The 18,843-nt window shown below is 47.1% G+C and overlaps 2 protein-coding genes across 2 annotated transcripts; both read right to left on the bottom strand.

Annotated features, from left to right (window-relative positions):
• Positions 1–9,818: 9,818 nt before the first annotated feature.
• Positions 9,819–10,754, bottom strand: LOC123374318 (olfactory receptor 51G2-like). The gene has a single exon (XM_045024150.1). It carries the CDS (start codon positions 10,752–10,754, stop codon positions 9,819–9,821), a length of 936 nt encoding a protein of 311 aa, XP_044880085.1.
• A 6,545-nt stretch (positions 10,755–17,299) lies between these two features.
• Positions 17,300–18,235, bottom strand: LOC123352912 (olfactory receptor 51G2-like). The gene has a single exon (XM_044993472.1). It carries the CDS (start codon positions 18,233–18,235, stop codon positions 17,300–17,302), a length of 936 nt encoding a protein of 311 aa, XP_044849407.1.
• Positions 18,236–18,843: the final 608 nt, after the last annotated feature.

Raw genomic sequence — 18,843 nt, 5'->3', positions numbered from 1 at the left:
CAGAGTGGCTTCACCAGCTATAACAGAGGGAACCCCTGGAAAAGGCTTGTCTGCAGTAGCTCATCCATCTGTGGAACGATTTAAGAACATAAAAGAAGCCATATTGGGTCAAACCAATGTTCCATCTAGTCTAATGTCCTGTCTTCTAACTGTAACCCATGCAGATACTTTTGAGGAAATGAACTAAACAAGGCAATTGTCAAGTCATTCATCCCCTGTCATCTGCTCTCAGCTTCTGTCAGAGACACCTAGAGCACGGGGCTGCATCCCTGACCATCTTGGCTAACAGCCATTGATTGACCTCTCCTCCAGGAACTTATCTAGTTCTTTTTTGGACCAGTTATATTTTTGGCCTTCACAATGTCCCCTGGCAATGAATCCACAGGTTGACTGTGCATTGTGTTATAAAGTACTTTCTTTCGTTTGTTTTAAACCTACTTCCTATCAACTTCATTGGGTGACCCTTGGTTCTTTAGAAGGGGTAAATAACACTTCTTTTTTCAGTTTCTCCACACCACTCATAATTTCATAGACCTCTATCATATTCCCCATTAGTCCTCTGTTTTCAAAGCTGAACAGTCCCAGTCTTTTTAATCTTTCTTCATATGGCAGCTATTCCATACCCTGAAACATTTTTGTGACCTTTCTCTGTACATTTTCCAGTTCAAATATATCTTTTTGAGATGGGTTGACCAGAACTGTGCACAATATTCGAGGTGTGGGTATACCATGGATTAGAGGCAAAATGTTATTTTCTCTCTTGTTAACTATCCCTTTTCTAATGGTTCCCAACATGAGCAATGGGTGGGGAGGCTAGCCCCTCGGCCCAACCCCTGCTGCCCAAGGTACCCCCCCACCTCCCATGGCTGGAGCCCTGAGCTCCAACCATTCTCCCGTGGTTGAAGGAGCCCCAGGATGATCTGGGCCCCCGCAGCTGTGCTGTGCCTCCCCTCCTGAGACCTCAAGGCACTCCTCAGGAAAAGCTTGTCTCTTTTTATATGTGCCAGGCAGGTTCCAGGGCAGCTGAGGAGGCAGTTGTGACACTGACCCCATATACATCATAGTGGTATCATTGTGCTATGATTATGACGTAGTTATGATGCATCTTATACAAAATGTGTCTTGTGAGGAGTCTATGGAAAAGTTATGATTTCCAAAAAATGTTGATCCTATTTGTGTGCTTGTATATTTTAGTATCTGAGGTTATGAATATTGACTATGTACAGTATCTGTATTTCAAATGTAGTTACAGCTGGGTGACACCCACTAGGCAAAATGCTTCCAGTCGAGTCAGCTGGTTGTGAAGGGCCGATTCAGGGTAATGGGCGATTAGGGGAAACATAGGCCCTAGGAGGAGTTTATCCCTCGCCTTGTGAGCCTTCCTGAGATCACTCCAGCCAGCCTATGGGTAATGGCTGCTGTGACTCACCAGGACATGCCAGGGCCTGGGACCAGACCACATGACACTGAACTCCATTTTGGTACCTGTATTTTTCCACTATATAAGGTGGGGTGTGACTGTAAGCATAAGCCTAATGGGAAGAAATTGTCTCAAGTACATTGTACTCCATTTTGCTTTATACTCCATTTTGCTAGCTTTGAATTAGTAAGAAGAAATTGTAGTCTTGAGTTAGTAAGAAGAAATTGTTCTGAGTTTATTCTTTGTTAATTGTACTAATGATTTTAATGCTTACAGTTTAGTATGTGGGTGAAGAATGTCTGTTAAGTAACTAAGAAAAGACAGCTGGGCTGGATGGTCAAGAAGGGAGTGGAGGAGTCAAGAGGCATGGAATTTCACCTGGATGGCAGATTGATGACCCTAAAGTAAAGAATGGAGCCAGAGGGATGAGATAAGAATCAGCCACAGATAATTCACAATAACAAACCAAATAATGCTGTTTGGAGCAACCTTGACTAACAGGTCCGATGTGACACAGCAAGGTCCAGAGGCTTGTATGAGAACTTATTACTGTAAAAGAAGGGTGTATGCCATGGAACTTTGGGTTCGTTCTGCATCAGCATCGGAGTTTCGAACATATTCGACAGAGGCCCAGCTCCCCTCCCTTGTGTGCCGTTTCAGCTGGACACTGAAACTTAACGAGCAACACTAAGGACTGGTAACTATAAAATCCAGCTGCAGAACCTTTTGGGGGGTGTGTGTGAAAGGAATCATATGCTGATTTTAATGCTTAAATTGTACTCTCAATAAATACGGTGTATTGCTTTATCCCCTTTAAAAGATTCCATGTGCCTCTTATAAGCATAACATGACATCATCTCTTGGCTGCACTCCACAAACAATAGCACTCCTGGAAACACCTGTGGAACAAAGACCAAACCGAGGGGGGGAGAGCTGGTCCCAAGCTAAAGGGATTTCTAGCCTGCATATAGAAACTTGGTGGACAGTTTGTATCATCATTCAGGAAGAGAAACAGAGGCTGGCTGTCTCACCAACAAAGCAGCGTAAGATTGGCCAGTGCAGCTGAAGGGTTAAGGGGCACAGCTTGAGACTTGTACGGCACATAAAAAGACCCCAAAACTTCCCTGTGGAAACCCTGCAGCTGGTGTCCAGTGGCTGCAGCTGTGCCAGAGAAGGCTTAGCCTCTCCTGGCCTATTATATCCACCACCTATTGTTCCCAACGTTCTGTTAACTGTTTTTGACGTCTGCTGCACATTGAACAGATATTTTCACAGAACTGTACAGAATTATTACAAGCTTCCTTTTTTTTTAGTGCTAACAGCTAATTTGGAACCATTATTGTGTATGTATAGTTGGGATTATGTGTTTCCAATGTGCATTACTTTGCATTTATCAACAGTGAATTTCATCTGCCATTTTGTTGCCCAGTCATAAAGTTCTCTGAGATCCCTTTGTAACTCTTTGCAGTCTGCTTTGGACTTAAGTATATTGAATAATTTTGTCTCGTCTGAAATTTTGCCACCTCACTCCTTATCCTTTTTCCAGATCATTTATGACTATGTTGAACAGCACTGGTCCCAGTATAGACCCCTGGGGGACACCACTAATTACCTCTCTCCATTCTGAAAACTGACCATTCATTCCTACCCTCTGTTCTCTATATTGTAACCAGTTACTGATCCATGAGAGAACCTTCCTTCTTATCCCATGACTGCTTCCTTTTCTTAAGAGCCTTTGGTGAGAAACCTTGTCAAAGGCTTTCTGAAAGTTCAAGTACACTATATACTCTGGATCACCCTTACTCATATTTTTGCTGACCTGCTCAAAGAATTCTAATAGATTGGTGAGGGAGGATTTCCCTTTGCAAAAGCGATATTGACCTTTCCACAACAAATCATGTTGATGTATGTGTCTGATAATTCTGTTCTTTACTATAGTTTCAACCAATATACCCGGTACTGAAGTTAGTATTAGTGGCCTGGAATTACTGGGATCACCTCTGGGCCTTTTTTTTTTAGAAACGAGCATCACATTAGCTATTAGCCAGTCATCTGGTACAGAGGCTGATTTAAGTGATAGATTAGATACCACAGTTGGTAGTTCTGCAATTTGATGTTTGAGTTCCTTCAGAACTCTTGGGTGAAAATCATCTGGTCCTGGTGACTTTTAATGTTTAATTTATTAGTTTATTTTAAACCTCTGTGATGGGGTATAACCCTGGGAATGCAGTCTGGGAGTTGGTGGAACTGCTGAGCCCCCTAGCAATTCAGCTGGACTGGCCTCTCCCATACTGCTCTGCTGGTGACACAGCCAGCATCTCCAGCCCCTGTTATCACCCAGCAGGACAGCAGGTGGTGCTGCACACCGAACTGAGCTACCTGATTGCTTTACCAAAGACACTCAAAGACAGATAGGAGACAACACATTTCCCAATTCCCCAGCCTTGCACCCTTGCTGCAGTATAAACCCAGATTTATACCATCTTGCACTGCACAGGTATCTGTGCATTGCAAACTCATTAATATAGGTCACTTTCCCCTCGATTTGGGATAGATATGCAACAGCTTTTTTTTTTAACGAGCTGAGGTTTTCCCAGACACTTCACTCAAAACACACTGGTGATGATAAAACATAAAACAAGTTTATTAACTACAAAAAGGTAGATTTTAAGAGATTATAAGTGATAGCAAACAGATCAAAGCAGATTACCTAGCAAATAAACAAAACTGCAAACTAAGGCTAACATACTAGATAGATAGGATTTGAATTAGTAATTTCTCACCCTGACTGATGATACAAGCAGTCCACGAAGTTTTCATGCACAGGTTAGAAATCCCGATAGCCTGGGAACCCAACTTCCCTCAGTTCAGTTTTGTTCCTCAGGTGTTTCCAGGAGTTCCCTTGTGTGGGGAGTGAGGCCAATAGATGATGTCACTACCCACCTTATATATTTGTTCCATATGGCGGGAACCCTCTGTTTCAAGCCAAGTTCCCAGCCCAATTTATGGAAAAATACAGGTACCAAAATGCAGTTCAGTGTCATCTGCTCTGGTCCCAGCCCCTTGCATGCCCTGCTGAGTCATAGCAACCATTACTCAGAGACTGGCTGAAACGTTCACAGGAAGATCTTCCATGGTCCATTGTCTTTTTTAATGAGCTAGCATCACTGTCTAGCTTTTTCATTGTTGTACCTGAAAGTCTAGTTGGGGATGTTACCCAGAGTATGCACATTTGAAATGCAGATACATAGTCAATATTCATAACTATAAATAGAAAAAAAACTTTTTCAATGACACTTCACAAGACATATCTTGTACCAGATGCATCATAATTATGTCAGAATCATATCACCATGATGAATATGGTGTGCAGCATCACAATTTCCTCTATTGACACCACAATGTGGGACAGTCCCTTACATCTGTCACCTAAAAAGAATGGCTCAAGCGTGGGAATCTCCCTCACATCCTCTGCAGTGAAGGCCAATGTAAAGAATTCATTTAGCCTCAGTGCAACAGTCTCATCTTCCTTGAGTGCTCCTTTAGCACCTCAGTCATCCAATGGCCCCACTGATTGATAGGCAGAGTTACTGATTCTGATGTACCTTAACAAAATTGCTGTTAATTTTTGTGTCTTTTTCTAGTTGCTCTTCAGATCTCTTAAACTAGGTACCCATTATCACCAAGCCCAATTCAAAAATTATGATTCACACCCTAAAATTCATGAGATTGGTTTAAATAAATGAGATTTTGAGGGTTAGATAGTGGCCATTTCTGGTCACACAGTCCATCAGTGACAGAGACACTCTTTCCCCCTGCACTGGGCTACAGAGCCCCTGGTTGTAAGGAACCACATGACAGCCGGACATAACAGTGGCAGGCTCACAGAGTCACTGAGTACCTGAGACACAGCTCAGAGGGTTTCTCCTCACGTTCAGGCACACGTCGGGTAAGGAAGGACATGTACAATCTTAATAGAAAGAGGCATAAGCCAAGCCCAGCTCTGAATGTCTCCTGCTAGTTCTCTATTGTACCCCTGGCCCCCCAAAAAAACCCTCCCCCAGATCCAGCAACCCCAAAACTTGGTGATGATGGAAATGATGGGAATTTGGATGCAGTTCTTCTGAGTCCCGGGACAACATTTTAACTGCATTTTAACTCCTGAACCATCCTTCCTATCTAGGGTTAGTGGCTGGGAAGACAGCAACTGAACATGCTGAGATTATCAGAAACTCAGGGAATTAAACTTCTGTGACATCTCAAAATAGAAACTTGAGAACAGTTCCTTTCCCAGATGATAACACTGAGTCGTGCTTTCTCCTGAATCTGCTGAGCGACAAATCCATCAGCCAGGGCACACGGCAGGGTCATAGTGGGCAACAAACTCCATATGAGCTCCCAGTGTGACGCAAAACGGGTGAATGTGACCCATAGGGACATAGGCCTGGAAGGGACCTCCTGGGTCAATGAGTCCACGCCCCTGCTATGGCAGGTGACCTGAGCATCTTGTTCGGTGCATAAACCTCTCAAGCTCCATCTTAAAACTAGTTGAGTTGTTGGCCCCCCGCTGCTCCTGTTGGGAGGCTGTTCCAGAACCTTTCTATGCAGAAACCTCCTTCTCCTTTCCAGCCTCAGTTTACTGCTGACCAGTTCCTCCCCATTTGTCCTTGTCCCAGCGCTGTCCTTTACCTTCAGTAGCTCTTCTTCTCCCAGGTGTTTACACCCCTGATGTATTTATAGAGAAAGCCAATCCCAGCTCAGCCTGCCTTGTGTTAGGCTAAACTGACAAACTCTTTCAGTCTATCTGAAGCTGGACCCTCCATTGCCCTGACCATCCTAGCAGCCCTTCTCCTTCCCCTCTTCCAGCCAGAATTCTTCTCTCTGGAATCGGAGTGACCAGAATTTTACACTTTGCTAGAGGACATCTCACCAGTGCCTGGTATAGTGATATTAACGCTTCCCTATCTCTCCTGACACATTCTGGGATCTCATTTGCCTTGTTCACAGCCACATCACATCGTGGCTCACAGTCATCCTGGGACTGACTAATACACTCAGGTCTTTCTCCTCCTCTGTTGTTTCCAACATACCCTTGGCTGTACAAAGAGGGGTGTGCTGACTAGAACTAGGAAGGTGATCTCACGTCTGTGTATGACATTGGTGAGACCAATGCTGGAATACTGCGTCCAGGTCTGGTACCTAGATTGAAAAATTGGAGTGAGTGCAGAAAAGAGCCACAAAAATGACTGAAGGGCTGGAGAAAATCCTGGCCAGGGAGATCCTTCAAGGGCTGAGCCTGCTTAGCTTGCCAAAAGGAAGACTGAGAGCTGACTTGATGGACAAGCACCTTCACACGGGCAAAATAGCAGCTACTAACAGGCTCTTTAATCTAGCAGGTAAAGGTATAATGAGAACCATTGGCTGGAAACTGAAGGCAGACAAATTACATTTGGAAATGAGGCACCCATTTTTAAAAGTGAGGGTGCTTAACCAGTGGAACAAACTCCCAAGGGATGTGGTGGATTCTCCTGCTATCTTCAAACCAACACTGGATCCCTTCCTGGAAGATATGCTTTAGATGAACACAAGTGATGCGTTAGTCACACACAAGTCATTGGCCTCAATATGGGGTAACTGGGTGAAATTCTGCAGCCTGTGTGACACAAGAGATCAGACTAGATCAGTGATTCTCAAAACATTTTTGACCACACCTCCCTTCTTTGTGTCTGTAAGAATTTACGCCCCCCTCCCTCCACCACACAAATACATATACTGATATATACAGGGAAGAGGCTTCATTAAATCAGTTTCGGCGTCCTTGTTTTTCACTTGAATTTTTTATTTGTTGTTGTACAAATTAGCCAACAATCCATTGGAATGAGAGTAAGAGCAAAACTCTGATTGTGGACTCTGCTTACAATGAAATGTGCACACCGTGCCATAGCGAGCGGATACACGTACAGCTGGCAATGACTTTGTATCATCCTGCACAAGCTTAACATAAATCCTTCAAAATGCACAGCGCCACCTAGAGACAAACACACAGCGCCGTCTGAGGATCGGGTCTCTCTGGAGGAATCAGTTTGGCTAGTTATTCATTGCTGTGGGTAAAATGTGCACAGGAAGGCTTTTTTCCCCTAAAGCTTTTCACTCCCCTCTTCCCCGAATACATTCTGCACCTGCTGGAGGGGGTGAGGGGGGAGTGGTGCGGGGGTGCATCCCAGTTTGAGAACCTCTGGACTAGATGATCTAATGGCTCCTTCTGGCCTTAAATTCTATGACTCTGTGAATCATTGTCTTGAGTGGAATGTTAGCTTGGATGCAACTTGAACAAGTTGCTCCTCTGAATGCTGACAGGCACTCAACAAGGACAGACGCTGGCCAGCAAGAATCGGAACTGGCACAGTAAAACCAGGATATATGGTCCCTAGACCTTCTAAACGAGGACCTCTCCTGTCTTGGGGGGGCAGGGGGGAGTCTCACAATTGTCCCACTCTTCCAGTTGGGAACAACACCCCATCCATGCTAAACGCTTATCACCATGCTGGTCGGGCTGGACACTTCAGTCTCTTCCCTTCAGGTGCTTGTGACCAGAGCTGTACAGTCACCCCCAGCCTCCTTTAAACTAGTAGGTTTATTAGCAAACAGCACAAAGCACTAGAGAAAAGAGCTAGCGAACAGGAGCAGCTAAAAAGGAAGTTTTGCGAGGCAGTTCTCCAGGTGAAGGAGGAGCGATTACGTGACCCTTGGGGTAAGTTTGTTGTCTGTGTGCTTGTGTTTGTGATGTGCTTGCTGCTTGATTGAAATAAAATGTGTGGTCTGTTTGTTTGGGGAACCATCTGCTGAGCCTAGTGGCCTGGTAGGCCAGGCTGAGAGTTTATTAATGAGGCTTTGATCCCTAAGACCTTTAGCACCCGTCAACCCTGAACCAGGTAGCGGGGCTACTCAGGAAGAACATGGCCTTAAAAAGCCCACTCCTAAGCAACCAGAGGAGCGAGCGAACAGGGGAATTCTGTGAGGGAGTTTAGAGGGGAAATGTGAGGGGGGCTAGATACAATAAACATTATTTAAACAAAGCCCAAACCACCCCTGATAAAAACAAAACAACAACAAAGGACCCAGTGGCAGGAGTAAAAGGAGAATGCAGGCAGAAGTCCAGCAACAGAGTGGGGGCTACCCAGTTTATTGCACCGAGTGCAGCATGTATGATTACCTGCCCTGTGGGCAGGTGGCGTACGTGTGCATTCGGTGACAGGAGCTCCTGGCCCTCAGAGGCCGCGTACGGGCTTTGAAGACCAGAGTGGCTGAGCTGGAGGAGCTAAGGGAGACAGAGAAGTACATAGATGAGATTTTTCTGGGATATAGTAGAGCAGTCCCATCCTCAGTCTGACATCCTCTGTGCCGTTGAAGAGGAGGAAAGTTTCAGGGAAGGAGAACATCGAGCTGGAGCAGAGGGAAACGATCCCATAGTTGGGACCTTCCTTCCAGATGATGTTGTGGTAACCTCTTGCACTGAGGATACCTCTCTGGTGGAGGGAACTCCGATTATTAGGAAGAGACAGGTATTAACAATGAGCGATTCAATCATTAGAAACATAGATAACTGGGTTTGTGATGACCAGGAGAACCGCATGATGACTTGGCTGCCTGTTGCGAAGGTTGCGGATCTCTCTAGGCACCTAGATAGTCTTACGTGTGGCGCTGGGGAGGAGCCTGTGGTTGTAGTACATGGGAGAGATGTCCTGGAGGACAAATTTAGTCTGCTAGGTAAGAGATTGAAGTCCAGGACCTCCAGGGTAGCATTCTCTGAAATGCTCCATGCATGTGGCCTGTTAGACAGGCAGAACTGCAGGGTCTCAATGTGTGGATGAGACCATGTTGTAGGGAGGAGGGGGTTAGGGTTTTTTTAGGAGCTGGGGAAACTTTTCTCAGCAAGCTGAAGGGCAGGGCAAGTGTCTGCCTGTGACTCTAGTCCCTAACAACATATCAGCACACCAGCAGTTTTCCAGGTCTGTACTTAACCCTTACATATCCCAACACAAACTCCTTCACTTTATTGAGAGCATAAGCAGGAATTCTGATGTCAAAGCAGCCACCCATACAGCTCTTTATGGGTCAACATCCTACTGGCTCCCTGGCTCTCCACGAACACAGTCACTTTGAAAATGCTGCTGCCTGCCTTGGTCTCCTTCCCCCAGTGCCCTGCCCTCCCTCACCAGCCCCCCTCCCATTGCTCCAGGCCTTAGAACCAGTTGGAACCTCTCTGTACACAGTGCAGATCAGTAGATCATGTCGTCTCAGATGTAAGGGTCCAGGATGGAACAAGGGTCCCTTGCTGTGGCCCATGTTTTTCATCTCTCATGTCACTATCGCTGGAGCCAGGTGATGAACTGACCCTTCACTTGAAGAACACCCTGATTATACTCACACGAAGGTGTTTGCATTTCACGCTGTAAACTATTGGGTTCATCAGGGGAGGAACCAGCAGGGAGATGTAGCCCAGGAGAATCTGAAGCAAGGGAGAAGAGCCCTTCCTGAATCTGTATAGCAGAGACACGCCGATCTCTGGTGTGTAGAAGAGCAGGACAGCACAGAGGTGGGAGATGCAGGTGTTCAGGGCCCTGAGGCACTCGGCGTGGGACGTGATGCTCAGCACTGTTTTGAGAATCATCACATAAGAGAAGAAGATAAGCAGTGAGTCCAACCCCATTGTTAAGAGTTTAACTGACAAGCCATAGTTGCTGTTGACTGTGATATCCGAACAAGCCATCTTCATGACATCGTGGTTCAGGCAGTGGGAATGGGAGAGGACATTAGATCGACAGTATTGGAACCGTTTCAGGAGAAGAGGGAGTGGGACTACTACAGCTACCCCTCTGAGCACACACACCAGTCCTATCTTGGCTATTCTCGACAGGGTTAAGATGGAAGCATATTTCAGCGGGTCATGAATTGCGATGAAGCGGTCAAAGGCCATCAACAAGAGCACAGAGGATTCAGTACATTGAAGAAAGTGGATGAAGAACAGCTGGGTGAAACAAGCATCGAGGCTGATCTCCCTAGAGTTAAACAAGTATATGCCCAGTATCGTCGGCATGGTGGATATCGATAAGCCAAGGTCTGTGACGGCCAACATGGAAAGGAAAATGTACATGGGCTCATGGAGCCTTGAATCTGTTTTTATAATGAACAGAATGACTGAATTTCCTACTATTGAAATGATAAACATTAAGCAGAAGGGAATAGAGATCCAGAGATGGACGTGTTCCTGCCCAGGTATCCCGGTGAGAAGGAACACAGCAAAGCTGAATTTGGTGTCATTAACAGCTGACATAATGTACTGGGCAGGTGCGAGGAGTATTGATCTTTCCTTCCTGAAAGGAAAAAGAACAGGAAACTAGATGTTATTTAACTAGACATCTTTCTGCTCTAAGTGCAAGTCTAGAGACTTCCAGGAGCTCAAGGAAGATCAGCAAAAACATAGTCTTGGATTTACATCATCGATAGGAAGACAGGCACTGCCAGATTGAATCAGACCTTCAGTCCATCTAGCGCACTATCCAGTGGCCAATACCAGATGTTTCAAAGATGTAAGAAGCCCTGCAATAGACCGCCATGAGATAATCTACACCCAGGGAAAATTTCCCTGACACCCAGTAATTATATATATTTTGTGGTGTAAATCAGGAAGGTTTAGAGCTCTTCCAAGACTTTTTAAAATAATCCTCACTAATGTAAATGGATTTTCTGTTTACTCACATAAACATCCAGTCCCTCTTTGAATTCTGCTAAACTCCTGGCCCGCTTCTGACTGGGAGTTCCTCATTGTACCATGACATGTGTAAACACATGGCAAGTGCATGGTGAAAACAGTCATTGTACTTATCTGTCCTGTATTGAAGCCATTTATAAACATGTTTCATTGCCTCATTATGTACATTTTTATTTTGTCCATTCCTGAGAGTCCAAATTATGCCGCTGCCTCTTTGCAGCACATGGGATAAATTCTTAGGGACGGGTTCTTAATTCAATAACAGTGACTTCAAATGTATCACTCCAGATTTACCTGTTTAAATTTGATCAGAACCAGGCTCCATTAACTTTCCCCTAAGAAATGCTCCTGGGGATACATTCTGACCCCCAAGAATCCCTCCAAGAGAAGGGGAAGTGCTTTGGCTGGCCAGTATTGACTAAATACAGAGAGTTTGATCATCCTACAGGCCCTGCACCCTCTCCCCATGCAATGGTCTGTAGATATCTGAATATACAAACACTATGTTTGCACTAATATCCGTTTGAGTGTGCAAGTTACTTCAGCCATTCACGTGTAAGAGGTAATGGGCATAAATTATATACAAGCACTATAACACTCCCCTTTCCTGCACCTCCATTTCACTTTTTTCTGAAAGAAAGACCAGCGGTTCTGTTCTCTCAGGACTTTTTGGAAAGTCTTGCACAGGTATTGCAGAGGGATTGTATTCATGACCCTGGGTGTAAGTGTTAGAAACAGCTACTGGTTAGTTACCAGCAGACAGTATCATACAACTGTTCACTGAAAAAAAGAGTTAATAGCACAAACCTATTGCAAACAGTATGTGGAGCACTTCTGAAATACTTTCTGAAGCAAAAGCCATTAAGCAGTAAAGTTACCACTGCTCCTTCCTGCAGAGATTCCAACAACTCTGCTGCTGGCTTTCGATATACAGGCATGTCATAGATATTTGGTTTGTAATATTTGTATTACAATGAAAAGTTTTGGCATAACATTTGCACATCTGTACTTTAGTACACACGTCAACCCATTCTTCCCCCTCTGATCTGCTTTCAGAGATGATTTCTCAGGTTAGAGTGGGACTTAAAATACAGCATCTGTCATCTGGATTTCTTCAGAACCTGAAAAGATCCCAGCATCTCACACCTCATTCAGTCGCTTGTCAGCAAACAAAAGTCTACTAGCTCCTCTGTCCCTGGGTTAATAGCTGACTGGTTCTCCTCAGGTTCTATTCCGTCAGTCTGCAGCCTGTACCTGGAGTGGTAGCAGGCATTGCTACTAGTATAGGAAATATTAATTCCCTGAATTCTTACTCTCTAGTACATAGTAACCCCAGCTGCTGTTATTCAGTCATGATGAGGATTTGCAGGAAGTGGATTTCAAAGTCAAATACATGAGTACTCATGGAAATGAAACTTCATGTCACATATGAAAGTAGCCTATTGCTTTCTCTCTCTCGCCCTCTCTCTGACTGCCTATGTCCTGTATTCATCACATCCGCAGCACCCAGGAATACAACTGGGATAGACATGCAGCTGAGCTGCCATAATGTATGTGTATGTTAAACCCAATTCGGGGGATGTTTGCTGTATAGATATATTTGGTTAACTATTTGGGATGTTTATGTTATGGCTGTATTGGGTTAAACCAGTGTGTCTCTTCTTAGTTTCATAGCAGGCTGCTGGAAAACAAGCAGGAAGGGAAGCAACAACTCAGGAAAAGCCAGCTCTCAGTAAACACTTCAGGGAAGTTGAGAGACAACACTGGAGATGCAATTTGGGAAGAGCCTATTTCTGGGCTCCAGGTACATTACATAGCTTGTTTTACCAGCACTGGAAGTCTGCCCAGCTTCGCAGCTGTGGCTGTGAAGCTCTTCAGAGTGACAGGCACACACCACCCTGCTTGAGTCTCTGTCAGAGTGGAAGGGTTTGGAGGTCAGTGATGTGTACAGACTGCTGTTTGAAAACCATCATATTCTCCCATGTTACGGGTTATTCCTACTGTTCAGATACAACAATACTTTGGTGCAAGAAGGCTGGCTGGTCACTCGTCTCTCCACTACTCCCAGATTCCTAGAGGGAAGAACCACAGGTGCTGAACCCACTCGGACCTGCAGGGCAAGCACAGTCCCCCCGCAGTGTGCTGTAGCCCAGGGCCCAGTCTGAGGGTGAGAAGATCACAGGATTCTACCCCATGAGAAGGAAGGTTATGAGGCCTGACCTCTGGCACTCGGAGACCAGAGACGGGATAGAGATGCCTGTAGCCCTGTAACTCTAAAGAATATCTACAGGACAGAGATTCTAGAGCCCTCAGCCAGTCAGGAAACAGAAATATGCTCTATAGGACCTGTTACAACAGACCAACGCAGCTCTGAATTCCTGTCTTCACAATAGAACCAGAGAATAAAATCTTTGAAACTGCATTTGCTGATTAAATTTCCAGGAGTAAATAAACCTGAGGCAATTTGCAAACTAATCTCCTCTCATTCAGCCCCTGGCAGGATTGGGCCCAGAGCACACGGCTCCTCTAGAAATGGAACCCACTGAGAAATCTACCCAAGGCATTGGAGTTTTAACATTCTGAGATCATTCTGAATCTCTGTGTAGCTTAAATAACCAAGTGTGCAGCATAGGCACATATAGGGGAGGGGTTCCCAAGCTACCTAGTGCTGCCTGCCCTCCCGCCCCACCACTGAGTGACCCTGAGAGCCCAGCTGAGTCCTGTGCTACAGAACAGAGCATCGGCACATGTAAACAACTTGCAGCCTTTCCCCTTCACTTTGCATTTTAAAAAGAGTGAAACCTGCCAACGTACACAATTCCTGCTAGAATGGGAGCCGCTGACACCAGAGGTCTTCACCCTAAAGGACAAGGAGTCATCAGAGAGGTTGCACAGGCAGAATCTGTTCAGATCGGGAGGCAACTGGCTTTATAAAGCATGCTTCCGTATTTCCTTGGGGGCCACTTTGCCGTCAGTGAACCTCAGTTGCTTGGCTCAGTGTGCACCAGCTTTAACCCCCGTGAGATCCAATGGCAAACAGCAGGAAGCCAAATCACAGGGGATGCCTGGTGATGGTTCCCAACTGGACTTCAGCGCCAGCCCTGCTGCAGGCTCTATTCCTGTAATCTGGGCTTGTCATCATTTTTCCTATGGTCCTGATTAGTCACATGGCTACCTCGGGGGCAGCCTGCTGTCACAACTGTGATCTTGCTGAAATAATAATAATTAATAAAAAAGGACTATTTTCTCCCAGCAGCCTCTTTTCCTGCATTACAAACCCAGGTGCAGGCCAGGGAAGGGAGATTTGTTTGTCTCGGATCATTCCAGTAGGGGAAGTCCCTTCCGGTTGTGAAGGGCCTATTCAGAGTAATGTGACATTCGGGGAAACAATTGGCCCTAGGGGAAGATTTCCTGTCCCCTCCACCTCATGGCTGGCAGTACTCCCCCTCCTTAGGCCAGGAGGCCTGTGCTCCTCGGGACTCACACCCACATTCTCGAGCCCTTAGACTTCATTGGCGCTCACCCTTACCGGGGTGCTAGGCTGCTTAGCATTACAGGCCAGAGTCCACACATTGCTTTGCGGCCCCGTGTGTCCTGGGCCTGGGGCTCATAGACTGCTTAGCCGCTCTGCCCCGATTGCAAGAGGGAGCCTGCTCATTGGTTCCTGCCTCACTCTGGCTGAGGGCCTGGAGCTCAAGGACTAGTAAACCACTGCGTCCTGCTGGCGTGTCAGACCAGACCAATTGTTGGTTGCCGGACTGTTCTGGCCGGCTGTGGGACTGGAACACTAGGTGTAGCTAATTCCCTGCTTTCAGCTCCCCTGTGCAGGTACAGGACAGCAAGGAGGCATGGTCTCCCTCAGAGACTGACAAGGGCGAATGGACACGCAGCCTACAGCCCCTTTCTTGTCGAAGCAGCCTTTTCTCAAAGCCTCCCTGCGTGAGCCTGGGCCCAGTCACCGTCGTGCTCAGCCGTGTCCGTGTTACAGGGCCAAGGTGTGAAGCTGACCTTTGCCCTCAGACTGATTTCTCCCAGCCAGACCATCTAAGATGAGGCCCACGTGGCCATTGCTCCATTGTTTGGCAGTTAGACCCATTCAGCCTCAATGGCTGCAAACACCAGTCCAGTGACTGTGCTGAAACACTCGGGGACCCTGTGACACTCAATCTCTCCCCTCAGAAATCCACTACATACCCCTCACTGTCACTCCAAGCACCCCCACATCTGCCACAGACACCAAGGTGCTGGAGTCACAGGGCTTCCCTCAAGCCAGCTCTCCCAGGAAGCTTTGATAAGAAGCCTTTTATAGACAAATGTGCTTTGGAACCCTGACACAGTCCTGATCTTAGGGTCTCAGAGTATCTGAGCACCTTGAATGTCTTTATCCTCCTGACATCACTGTGAGGCAGGACAGGGCTATTATCCACCTGTGCAGAGGCTTAGAGACAGCCAATGGCTTGCCCATGGTCACACACAACAAGGGAATTAAACCCAGATGCCCTGAGTCACAGAGCAGTGCTCAGACCACAGGACCAGCCTTCCAGCCATCTGAGTGGTGACAGGCCCGGCTGGATTCTCTGCTGTGCCAGCAGAGCTCCCCTCTGTGGTGCAGAGAGCGGGGATGGCAAGGAGCCACTTACAGGGGTTTGATTCTCTGGCCTGTTCTTCCCCTGCCATAGTGGAGTTTAGAGCAGCCTGGGGGTTGGGCTGACCTCTGTCCCATCTCTTCCCCTGAGGCCCCGTCCCTGCCCGATCTCTTCCCACTAGGATCTGTCCCTTGCTCCTCCACTTCCCCTGATACTCCACCCCCAGCCAGGCCAGAGCCGGGCAGTAGGAAGAGCTACGCCAGGAGCCCCAGATTCGCCTCCTTCCCTGGGTTGTACATCTTGAGGGGGGGGGACACAGGCAGGGGGCTTCTCTTGAGCCCCCAGGCTCCTGTCCAGAGCAGGTGGAGGGTCTGGGGATCCTTGCAGTGGTTCTGGGTCCCTGGGCAGCTCTTACCATGGCCCAGCTCTGCACACTGGCTTCTGGACTGGAGCCTCGTGGAAAGAGAAGGAGCAGGGTCTTGGGGGAAGATATGGGGCAGAGGGAGGTGCCTTGGAGGAAGAAGATTAGTAGGATGTAGGGCCTGAAGGTGGAACAAGAGGGGCAGGGTCACAGAGGGGATGGGGCTCCTGCACGTGTCCTGCTTTTGCCTTTTGAAAAGATGGTCACTCCACACTGAATGGGCTGGGCTGGGATAGTAGGTAGCTGGGCCTCTGTGAGGGAGCTGAGGCCTGTTTCTACCCCTTTGCAAGCAGCTGGAGCAGCACAAATGGATGGGACAGAGAGGGAATCTGGGCCTGAGTCTCTTGCCAGGATTGCTGTGTGTCAGACCCTCCCTCAGACACGCAGCTCTGCTCTGCCTCGGGGGCATTACAGTTGGATTGGGGTGGGCTCAGCATATGTACAGTGTGCACAGCCATCAGTGGGAGAGGGGCTTCATGAATGGCTTCTCCTGGGGCTCCTGTGTTAATCACATCTCTGACATGACTCCCTCACAAGCACTTGGCTGAGGGTGTAGGGGAGGGTGGGTATCCGTGCCCCTTGAATAGCCCCTGTCCACAGCTGCTGCAGCCCTAATGGATCACACAGCACCCAGAGTGCTCAGGAAGGACCTGTACTGGGACTGCAAAACAGCTCTGCAGCTTTTTTTCAAGGTCCAAGAATGTTTAACCAGAGACGGGTCAGTGACAGACCAAGTGTAATCAGAAACAACATTCACAGCCCTTGTTTTTATTGACTGTATCAACAGGAATTCTGAGGTCGGAGCAGCCACTGATACAGCTCATTATGGGCCAACATCACACCTGTCCCCTGGCTATGGACAAACACAGTCACTTTGTAAATGCTGCTGCCTGCCTTGTTCTCCTTCCCCCAGTGCCCTGCCCTCCCTCACCAGCCCCTCTCCCATTGCTCCAGGCCTTAGAACCTGTCTCAACTTCTCTCTCCTGAGTGGAGGTCAGAAGCTCATGTCGTCTCAGATGTAAAGGTCCAGGATGGAATAGCTGGCCCGTATATTTCATCTCCCACATAAGCACGCTGGAGCCGGGTGATGAACTGACCCTTCACTTGACGAATGCCCTGATTATCCTCACACGAAGATGTTTGGTTTTCACGCTGTACACAATTGGATTCATCAGGGGAGGGACCAGCAGGGCTATGTAGCTCAGAAGACTCTGAAGCAAGTGAGAAGAACTATTCCCAAATCTGTGTATCACAGGAAGGCCGATCTCTGGTGTGTAGAAGAGCAGGACAGCGCAGAGGTGGGAAACGCAGGTGTTCAGGGCCCTGAAGCACTCCGCGTGGGACGTGATGCTCAGCACTGTTTTGAGGATCATCACATAAGAGAGAAAGATGAGCAGCGAGTCCAACCCCACCGTGAAGAATGTAAGAAACAAGCCGTAGATGTAGTTGACTCTGATGTCCGAACAAGCCATCTTCATGACATCCTGGTGCAGGCAGTAGGAATGGGAGAGGACATTGGATCGACAGTATCGGAACTGTTTCAGGAGAAAGGGGAGTGGGAGTATTACAGCCACCCCTCTTAGCGCACACACCAGTCCCATCTTGCCTATTCTTGGCATGGTTAAGATGGAAGCATATCTCAGCGGGTCACGGATCGCGATGAAGCGGTCAAAGGCCATCAACAAGAGCACGGAGGATTCAATTTTTGTAAGCGAGTGGATAAAGAACAGCTGGGAAAAACAGGCATCAAGGCTGATCTCCCTAGAGTTAAACAAGAATATGTCCAGTGTCGTCGGCATGGTGGCTATTGATAAGGCAAGGTCTGTCATGGCCAACATGGAAAGGAAAATGTACATGGGCTCATGGAGGCTTGGATCTGTTTTTATAATGAACAGAATGAGTGCATTTCCTACTATAGAAATAACATACATTAAACAGAAGGGGACAGAGATCCAGAGATGGACGTCTTCCAGCCCAGGTATCCCGGTGAGGAGGAACACTGCAGAATTGAATTTGGTGTCATTGACAGCAGACATAATGTAGTGGGCAGGTCCGAGGAGTTCTGAACTTTCCTTCCTGAAAGAAGAAAGAACAGGAGACTAGATGATATTTAACAAGACATCATTCTGCTCTCAGTGCAAGACTTCCAGGAGCTCAAGGAAGATCAGCAAAAACATAGTCTTGGATTTACACAGGCATTGCCAGAGTGGATCAGACCTGCAGTCCATCTAACCCAGTATCCAGTGGCCAGTTCCAGATGCTTCAGAGGAAGGTGGAAGAAGCCCTTCAATGGGCAGCTATGAGATATCTTGCTCCCAGGGAAAGTTACCCCTGAGACCCACTACTCAGACATATGCTGTGGTGTAAATCAGGAAGAGTTTAGAGCAATTCCAAGTCTTTATTTAAAACAATCTTCACTACTGTAATTGAATTTTCTGGTTACCCATATAAAGGTCCAGGCCCTCTTTGAATCCTGCCAAGCTCTTGGCATCCTTCATATCTTGTGGCTTGGAGTTCCATAGGCTATTTGAACACTGTGTGATTTTACAGTTGTGACTTTCCCACAGACACCCTTTCTGGCCCTCTGCTTCTGAGTGTAGCCCATTGTTTCATGACGTGTTTTAACACATGGCAAGTGCATGGT

This window comes from Mauremys mutica, chromosome 1, assembly GCF_020497125.1.
Source record: "Mauremys mutica isolate MM-2020 ecotype Southern chromosome 1, ASM2049712v1, whole genome shotgun sequence".
Lineage (NCBI taxonomy): Eukaryota > Metazoa > Chordata > Testudines > Geoemydidae > Mauremys > Mauremys mutica.
Note: the sequence above shows the minus strand (reverse complement) of the source record. Positions and strands in the feature narration are given on the sequence as shown.

Coding starts and splice junctions, on each gene's coding strand:
- LOC123352912 (XM_044993472.1), bottom strand. CDS start 18,235: ATGTCTGCTGTCAATGACACCAAATTCAATTCTGCAGTGTTCCTCCTC.
- LOC123374318 (XM_045024150.1), bottom strand. CDS start 10,754: ATGTCAGCTGTTAATGACACCAAATTCAGCTTTGCTGTGTTCCTTCTC.